This window comes from Ziziphus jujuba, chromosome 12 (genome assembly GCF_031755915.1).
Source record: "Ziziphus jujuba cultivar Dongzao chromosome 12, ASM3175591v1".
NCBI lineage: Eukaryota > Viridiplantae > Streptophyta > Magnoliopsida > Rosales > Rhamnaceae > Ziziphus > Ziziphus jujuba.
The window spans coordinates 147,742-157,835 of NC_083390.1; the positions used below are offsets into that span (position 1 = coordinate 147,742).

General features: G+C 39.8%; 1 protein-coding gene across 1 annotated transcript; it reads left to right on the top strand.

Moving 5' to 3' along the window:
* The first annotated feature begins 1,309 nt into the window (after nt 1–1,309).
* LOC107428093 (coniferyl alcohol acyltransferase) lies at nt 1,310–3,193 on the top strand. Its single transcript, XM_016038555.4, has 2 exons — nt 1,310–1,780; nt 1,852–3,193. The coding sequence occupies exons 1-2, from the start codon at nt 1,346–1,348 to the stop codon at nt 2,848–2,850; spliced, it is 1,434 nt and encodes a 477-aa protein (XP_015894041.2). The 5' UTR covers nt 1,310–1,345; the 3' UTR covers nt 2,851–3,193.
* The last annotated feature ends 6,901 nt before the right edge of the window (nt 3,194–10,094 follow it).

Genomic DNA, 10,094 nt, shown 5'->3' on the forward strand with positions numbered 1-10,094 from the left:
ACCTTTATCTTTTAATTTTTTTTTTTTAATTTCGTTTGATAAAATTTATATGTAACTTAATTTATGCGTATAATGAATGTATTTATATATGAAAACAGAGGGGATGGGCTATATATGCAGCTATTTAATTACTATCCTAATGAATTAGAACGGGAGGTTAAAGCTAAATTATATATATATATATATATATATACATATATAATTCTCCAAATCCAATTAAAAGAAAAGCCGATCGAAAATTCAGATAATATATATGATTGTTGTTTTTGTTATTATTATGATTATTATTATCAACATCATCATCTCATTTTTCAGTTTTCTTAATAATTAATTTAATGCAACTCATTGTTGGTTCTTAATTAATTTGTCTAATCTTTTCGTTTATTTTTCGCTGGCACACCGATCCGGGTACTGGCTCTGATACCATCTGTAACAACCCAGACCACATGCGTCCAATATTGTCCTCTTTGGGACTAAGGAATTCTTTTATAACCCAGCTCTCAAGGTTTTATCAAAAGATATCGTATGGAAAAGGTATCCACACCCACTTCTATGACATGCTTCGTTTCCCTTTCCAACCGATGTGGGACTTCACAATTTTTTTTCATCCAACCGAATTCCTTGGATATGGTATGGAAGATTAAGAATAGTATTTGTTTTTATATATACACACCTTAAAACAGTGTATTTTCCAAAGGGAGCTTTTGTATAAAAGATTAAGAATAGTATTTGTTTATATATATATATATATGCACCTTAAAACAGTATATTTTCCAAAGGGAGCTTCTGGACTTGGTAATTGTTTTATGCTTTGCGTGAGAAAGGTGCATTTGAGATTCGATTCTGGATTTATAGATATAATCTTCATCAACCACATATATATATATATATATATATATATATATAATTACAAAGAAACGACATTTGTATAATGCGCTTATTGTCTTTTACTTTGTATATGTTGATTAATTAACTCCTTTAGTGTTTGTTAATCTGTCCAATCGGTATTTGGGCACACACTAAGTCCAACATATTGACTAATATATATAACAACGTGTCAAAGACACAGATGACAACTAATAAGAGTAATAAGAATAACGATGCATGATAATAATAATAATAATAAAAAAAAAATAGTGAAGTAAATTAATATGATGGTCATATAGGTTAGAAAAGGAAGCGTCAAACATAGAAATTGGGGAATTGAAAATATTAGTAGTCTCCCCTGTAGGGGTGGGCCACTGCGTGAAGAGTGACTAGAGATCATCGATATCGACGTCGATCGTTCTAAATTAAAGGGGGAGGGAGGGGGGTGCTGGGCCTGGGAAAAAAAAAGGAAAAAAAGATGGAATATTCAGGGAAAGAAATGAAAGTGAGAGTGAGGAAGCAAGAGGTGGTGGCAGCAGTGCTTCCAATACAGGAACATTGGCTGCCAATGTCAAATCTGGACTTGCTTCTGCCTCCGTTGGATGTGGGGATTTTCATGTGTTACAAGAAACCAGCGGATAATGGTTGTACATCAGCAGCAGCTGCAATGAATATGATTGGGATGTTAAAAAAGGCATTGGTCCAGGCTCTTGTATCCTTCTACGCCTTGGCTGGGGAGGTGGTCACCAACTCAACCGGTGAGCCCGAGCTTCTTTGCAACAATCGGGGTGTTGACTTTGTGGAAGCTTATGCCGACATCCAGCTGGAGCAGCTCAACCTCTATGACGCTGACACCACCATCCAAGGCAAATTTATTCCAAACAAGAAGCAGGCCGGAGTGATGGCTGTTCAGGTAATTTTTAAATTTTTTTTATTTTTTGGGTTTTTAATCATGTATATTAATTAAAAATTTGACTTAGCTAGGTGACGGAGTTCCAATGCGGGGGATTGGTAGTGGCATGCACGTGGGACCATAGAGTAGCGGACGCCTACTCGGCCAACATGTTCATGGTGTCATGGGGTGAGATTGCTGCTGCTGCTGCTGCTGCTCATGATGACAAAGTGTCACTACTCTCTGGCCTGCAGCCATGCTTCCGAAGGTCGTTGCTGAATCCTCGGCGTCCCGCTATCATCGACCCCTCCATCGACCGCTTCTTCATCCCATTAAACATGTTACCCCCACCATCTCCCCAACCCCCAACAGCTGATCGTCTCGTAAGCCGCATATACAGCGTTTCCGCGCATGAAGTGAAGCGCCTCCAGTCCGAGGCCAGCACCAACAGCTGCATGAGGAGCAAACTGGTGTCCTTCAGTGCCTTCTTGTGGAAAACCATTGCCAAATCTGCAATCACCGGCAAGCAGTGCAAGCTAGGCATTGCTGTTGATGGAAGGACCAGGCTCACGCTTTCTTCTAGTGCTTCCAGTGCCCCAATTCCAAATCCAAGTCCAAATCCAATGCCTTCTTACTTTGGAAACGTCCTGTCCGTTCCCTACGGAAGCAAACCCGCAGATGAGCTGATAGCCCAGCCCTTGTGTTGGGTTGCAGACGCCGTTCATGAATTCTTGGATATCGCAACCACCGAGGAGCATTTCTTGGGGTTGATAGACTGGGCTGAGGCCCATAGGCCTGTCACAAGCATGGCCAAGATTTACAGCAAAGGGATAGAAGATGGGCCGGCCTTTGTGGTGTCTTCCGGAGTGTCGTTTCCGTTATCGCATGTGGATTTCGGATGGGGAAAGCCTGCGTTCTGGTCCTACACTTTCCACTGGGAAGGAGATACAGGCTATGTCATGCCCATGCATAGCCCAAAAGGCAATGGTGATTGGGTGGTTTATATGCGGCTCTTGAAGGGGCAGTTGGACTTCCTTGAGAAACAGGCTTCTCATGTCCTCAGGCCCTTTACCTTTGATTTCCTTCGTTAACAACAGCATAACCAAATCCCACCTTCCAAATTATTTTCCTCTCTCTCTCTCTCTCTCTCTCTCTCTCTCTCTCTCTCTCTCTCTCTCTCTCTCTCTCGCTCTCTCTCTATTTATACATATGATTATTATTTTGTGTCCCCCACTCCCATGTGCTATTATTGCCATCAACGAACCATCTGTGTTTTCAAGTCTTTAAGTTAATTTTTATTTTTAATTTTATATACTACAAGTAGCAATATATTGCTATATATACTGCTACATTTATTGTGTTCCAGCTGCCTTCAGCTATACCCTTGGATATAATTATTGTTTTAAATAAACATCACTATTTGCTATACCAAAATATTATATTTGAGCTAATCCTACAGGCGTTAGATATAAAACATTCAACATTTAATGTCTTTACCAAGCCATTCGAGTATATTATTCACTCAAGAATATTGACGAAAGCTACGAGATTGAGAAACTAAGTTGGTGTTGGGCCGGGGAATAAGGTTGATATAAATCTTGGAATGTTGGATCCAAACAGTCAGTCTCTACTAAATTTTGAGCTCAATAATAGTTCTTTCACAAGTCCTTCTCAACTCTTTTCTTAAAATCTCTAAATTCATTTATCCTCTTCGTGCAATAACTTAGATTTGAATGTTTACATAATTACTAATCAAATCAGGTAAAGATTATTCATCTTTATTAGGTCTCCAAATACATACAAAAAATTTATGGATCCCACATATAAACCTCATATGCATTTTTGAGAGGGGTGAAGGACTTGTTTCTGTTGATCTCCTATCTATCAAAATTCTAGAAATATTATCACTCTAAGGAGGTGTATTCAATTTAGAATTTGAAAGATTTTAAAATTTTTTAAAAATTTAGAGGTATTCAATATAGATTTTAAAGGAGTGCATACAAGTTTAATAATATTCAATTTATATTTTGATGGATTTTATAAAAGTCCATTAAAATCTGATAGTATTCAAAAAATCATTGATTTAAAAATACTTTAAAAAATAATGGATTTGAAAGGATTTTAACAGTGAAATTGTGAAGAAAATTATCAATATGAAAATCCAACCTTAAATTTAAAGATTTCGTTAGATTCTTATAAAATCTTTATGGAGTCTATAGAATTACATAACAATTCATCAAATCCTTTAAAGTCTATAGCTCATTTTAAATTTATTAAACTCTAAATTAAATACATTCCCTAAGAGTAGAGATCCTGAGTTCTAAACATCACGCCTCAAGATTATATAAAAATAGAAATAAAAAAAAAAGAAAGTCTATTTGCATAAAAAGATCTTGCATTTTATGCTCTATAATATCAAATTGTTGAATTAGCATCAACAATACCCTCTAAAACTTGTAAGCAGTTCACCACTAGTTTAAAACTTTCACATCATGACTTTTTAGTTGTTAAATTATATAAATAGAAATAAAATTTCATTCTAATTATATTACATTCTTACTTAGGGGGAGGGATCGAATCTCCCCACATAAAATATACAAAATTTTAATAATTAAAAAATCATGGTATGAAGGTTTTGAACAAATATTGCATCGTTTACAAACTTTAAAAGGATGTTACCTATAATTTAATACTACAAAAGACAACAAACAAAAATATTGAAACTACAAAAGACATTAATGCCAAGAACCCAAAACTCTCTTTATAACTTATGTGAAGAATTTTTCCTAATTCGCATCCACGATACTTTTTACCATTTAGGAAAGCGAGAAATGTATTGTGCTTCCAATATCAATCAATGAAAATGGTTCTCAATTTTCTATCCAAGAATAAAAATAGTTCTCAAATGATATATCTACATATTGTATATAAAAATGTAATATAGTGGTGACAAATAATAAAATTCACTGTATTTACATATAAAAATTTTAATTTTAAATCAATATTATCATTTGTAATGAATCTTCAATCATGATTAGGAATAGATCTCACTTCATTTTAAAACATAGTTTTTTTAATTAGTTTATTATATATATTTATCATTGTTTTTAAATGAGGTGGCATTTTGTTGATGGAGATAAAAAAATAAAATAAAAAATGGATCCATTTGTAACATCTATCACCTAAACATGATAGTTACCATAAAAATAAACTTTCTATTACATAATTTGGAAAATTAATCTCAAAAAAATAATTGTAAATATGTGCTGCTTTTTGGTTCATTTATAATTTTGATTCAAGAGAGTTGAATTCATAAGGGTAGTTAGATTTCAGAACTACTACGACCGATGCAATAGCCATAGAACATATATGAGTTTAATTTCTTAAGCGGTGCAGGTGTTTGGATTTCACCTACTTTCGGATGTTCTGATTTGTATGATATGTATAATAAATAATCTTTGAATGTAATAAATATTAAAATAAAACAGAATTAGTTATTTATCAAAGTGCAGTTAGGTGAGTGCCAAACCCGATAAGAATATATATATATATATATATACACACACAAAGTGGGGCCCCATTAAGTATGCCTTTAAGATGCAAAATTTAAAGATTAGTAGGTTGGGTGGATGTTTGCTTTAGATTTAGTTTCTCCATGTGGATGACCCTAATTTTATTAATTTTAAAACATAATTTTATTTCGTAAAAGCAATGTGATTTCACTTCACCTAACAGACCGAAATGCTAAAACACAATCCTCTCTATGAAAAAAAGGAGGAAATCCAAAGTGCTTTCTTTTTGCTCAGTCACTACGATTTTGCAGATATAGGCAATATCACCCACCTTTTGTTAGGGGATAATTGTCCAATTACGAACAGTTACATATATTTATCGCCTAATTATACAGAACTGCATAAATATTGTTTGTCATCCGTAGTTGAGGAAGTGGCCTAGCTCGATATAGCATATATATATATATATATATATATATATTTATATATATATATAATTTTACTATAAAAAGTATGACATTGTACGCACTCATTATATGTAATCTGGTATGCACTCGTTTAATACCATATGCTAACATGCATTTTCTACACATTTTATACCAAAGCTATAATAATAATACGTTGAGAATATATTAACACACACACATTCAATTGATACCAAAGCTATAGATATATATAATAATAATATGTTGGGAATATATGAACGCACACATGCACACAATATTCCAAGAGTCGTTACACAGACTAAAAGGTTGATTGCTTATCACACACACACATATGTTATTCCATGAGTCATTACACAGACTAAAGGATTGATTAATTATCTAAAATAAAATGCATACTTTTTGTAACACCCCGTCCCAAATCGCACCGGAATCTGTGCACGTTGACCGAGGTTGACCGTTGACCGAGTGGGTCAAAAGTTGACTTTTTGCTCCAGTTGGAATTTCGAGTTGACCAGGGTACCGTGGCGAAGTGCATGACGCCCTGAGTTCGTAGACTAGTAGCACGTCGGAAACGGAGCTACGGTTTGAAAGTTATGGGCAAAACAAGTTGAAGTGCAAACTGTCCAGAAGGTGCCGGGAGTTGACTTTTTCTTGAGATGTAATTTTGAGTTGACTCTTGTATGGTTGTAAAGTACTCGTCGATACGAGTTCATAGACTAGCGGCACGCTTAAATCGGACATTTGGTTAACAAGTTATGGACGTTTGAAAATTCACCGGGTACCGTATTATTTTAATATATCTGGCTTAAGTGCACAGTAACGCCACGTGTCAGCTTCTGATTGGTCCACGTGGCATGAACAGTGTCACGCAGGGAATTTTGTGGTAAGTCCATCCCTTAAGGGAGGTTCTGCCGGATTTTCCACAGGAGGGTCCGGTAGGGTTTCCCTGGGATCAGGGCTTGTCTAGGGTTCCGGTGGGGAACTTTGGACGGGTCCTGACAGTTGGTATCAGAGCATAGGTTCTTGTAATCCTAAAGGACTGTGCATTGCTGTACAGCCCATCCATAAATTCTTCCTTTTGTAATCGTGCTTAAGTGTCCCTGTTTCTAAACTTTTGTTTGTTTCCTCAGAATCTACTACGATGAGTCGGCGGGACACACGTAGAACTCGGGAACGCTCGGCTGAGAGTTCCGGGAGTCGATCAAGCCTTAGAAATCTGGTCTCTCAGCTAACTAGAGCCTTAGGAGGTTCAAGCTCCAGTAACCGATCCGTGGATCAGGCTCGACGTTTAGGAGCCGTGGAGTTCGATGGAAGCCAAGGCCCAGCTGCAGCCTTGAAGTGGCTATCCAGCATGGAGAAAATCTTGGAAGAGGGGATGCAGTGCCCCGATGAGGATATGGTGAGGATTTCTGGGTTCATGTTAGAGGGAGACGCCCGAAAGTGGTGGCAAATGGAGAAGACTCGTGGGACCAGTTCAAGATTGCCTTCTCTACGGAGTTTTGCCCTCCTGCCTACCGTGAGGCAAGAAGGAGGGAATTCGAGGGGCTGAGACAGGGGAATATGATGGTGACAGAGTACGAGAGGAGGTTCCGGGAGCTGTCAGAGTTTTGCATGCACCTGATTCCCGACGATCACGCGAAGAAGGTGAGGTTCATAGACGGGTTGAACGAGAGCATCGGCTACACCCTTTCTGGGTCAGTACACGCCACTTATCAGTCCGCCAGGTATGCAGCGCTCGAGCTAGAGAGACAGGCGGAGATACGCAGACCCACTAGACGCAAATCGTTGGAAGGTTCGTATAGCGGGGTACCTCGACAGGGGGCAGCTAAGAAGAGCCATAGTTCAGGCTCAGACAGTGATGGGTTCAGCCCTCGAGGTAGATTTCAGAGGAGAGGCGGCTATCGTATGCCCCAACCAGTTCATATCAGCACTCTGGGTTTAGCCCCAAGCCATTCTGCAGACGTTGCAATAGAGCACACCATGGGATTTGCCAGTATGAGGGTGTGTGCTTTCAGTGTGGACAGGCGGGACATATTAAGAGAAATTGTCCTTATGGAGAGGCGGGAGTGTTAGGGGCGAGCCCACCATCACATCAGGCCAGTGGATCGCGGGGTCAGAGTTCCTGAGGGAGTTATGCAGTAGGAGGTTCATCGGGATCAGTCCCACAGCCTGTTGGGCCGAGCAGGGGTAGAGGACGGAGGCCCCAGCAGACAGGTCAGGGTCGAGTGTTTGCGATGACGCAGCAGGAGGCCCTAGCTACACCGGACGTCGTAACAGGTACATTGAATATATTCGGTAATGATGCATTGGTACTTATAGACCCGGGAGCAACACATTCGTTCATCTCCAAAGAATTCGTCACTCGGGTCGGTATGACCCCTACTCCTTTAGGATGCCTAGTAGAGATAGCCACTCCTGCAGGAGAATCCTTGTGGCCTAGCCAGTTAATCAAGGAATGTTTCTTCTGCATCGAAGATCAGGTAATGGAGGCGGACTTGATCCTGTTGGATCTATCCGGACTTGATGTTATTTTGGGCATGGATTGGTTGGCAAGGAACCATGCATCTGTAGACTGTTTCAGCAAGGAAGTTACATTCAAGAGGCCAGGGTTGCCAGAAGTAGTATTCCGTGGAGGAGTTGGAAGGCCCTTACCGAAGTTGATATCTACCCTTACCGCTAAGAAGCTACTGAATAAGGGTTGCCAGGGGTATTTGGCTCATGTGATAGATACCCGAGTAAGTGGGGTCAGGTTGGAAGACATGCCCGTTGTGAGGGATTTCCCGGATGTATTTCCTGAGGAGTTACCAGGGTTGCCTCCAGAAAGGGAAGTTGACTTTCCCATTGAATTGATTCCAGGCACTATGCCTATTTCTCTACCACCGTATCGGATGGCTCCAGCAGAGTTAAGGGAGCTAAAGGTCTAATTGCAAGATTTGGTAGATAAGGGGTTTATTAGACCAAGTATATCGCCGTGGGGAGCCCCAGTTTTGTTTGTAAAGAAGAAGGATGGTAGTCTAAGGCTGTGTATAGACTACCGACAACTTAATAAGGTCACCATCCCTAATCGCTATCCGTTGCCAAGGATAGATGATCTATTTGACCAACTCCAAGGTGCCAAGGTGTTCTCCAAGATCGACTTGAGGTCGGGATACCATCAGTTAAGGATCCGAGAGTCGGACATCCCTAAGACTGCCTTTAGGACGAGGTACAGACATTATGAATTCCTAGTGATGTCGTTCGGACTCACCAATGCCCCAGCAGCTTTTATGGACTTGATGAATAAGGTGTTTCGTCCGTACTTGGATCGTTTTGTCATTGTATTTATCGATGACATTCTGATCTATTCAAGGAGCCAAGAAGAGCACGTGTGGCATTTGAAGAGAGTGCTCCAAACTCTAAGGCAGCATCAGCTATATGCTAAGTTTGACAAGTGTGAATTCTGGTTGAATCAAGTGGGTTTTCTCGGACATATCGTGTCGGCAGAAGGTATCTATGTGGACCCTGATAAGGTAAAGGCAGTGTTGAGTTGGGAGCGCCCTACCACTGTGAGGGAGGTACGAAGTTTTCTCGGATTAGCGGGTTACTACCGTCGTTTTATTGAAGGGTTTTCAAGGATTGCCGGGCCGCTTCATAGATTGACCCGAAAGAATGTTGAATTTAGTTGGACGGACAGGTGTGAACAGAGTTTTCAGGAGTTGAAGCAAAAGTTGACATCCGCACCTGTTTTAACTTTACCTGATGGGAATGAAGGTTTGAAGTCTATTGTGATGCATCCCATCAAGGATTGGGTTGCGTGCTAATGCAGAATCAAAGGGTGGTAGCGTATGCATCTCGGCAATTGAAGCAGCACGAACAGAATTACCCTACGCACGACTTAGAATTGGCGGCGATAGTCTTTGCTCTAAAGAAGTGGAGGCACTACTTGTATGGGGCCACATGCCAAATCTATACCGACCACAAGAGCCTCAAGTATATTTTCACTCAGAAGGAGTTAAATATGAGGCAAAGGCGATGGATGGAGTTGTTAATGGATTATGACTGTGTGATTGATTATCACCCGGGTAAGGCGAATGTAGTGGCAGATGCTTTGAGTAGGAAGGCTACTGGATCCCTTGCTCACGTCCAAGTCATCCAACTACCTCTCATGGTGGAGTTGAAGAAGATGGGGGTGTTAATGCATATGCATCCTTCAGGAGTTCTCATGGCTAGCTTCCAGGTACGACCGGTGTTGGTGGATCGTATAGTAGAGACCCAAATGGAAGATCCTAAGTTGAGGACAATTAAAGGCAAGGTACAAGAAGGTCTTGATCCGGAATTTTCTATAAGGAGGGATGGAGCCCTCGTGTATAAAGGACGACTTTGTGTTCCGGATATCCC

What these genes read in the sequence shown, in the direction of transcription:
- LOC107428093 (XM_016038555.4), top strand. Translation starts at nt 1,346, where the DNA reads ATGGAATATTCAGGGAAAGAAATGAAAGTGAGAGTGAGGAAGCAAGAG. An exon ending in CCGGAGTGATGGCTGTTCAG is followed by an intron (nt 1,781 to 1,851) that starts GTAATTTTTAAA and finishes TGACTTAGCTAG; the next exon opens with GTGACGGAGTTCCAATGCGG.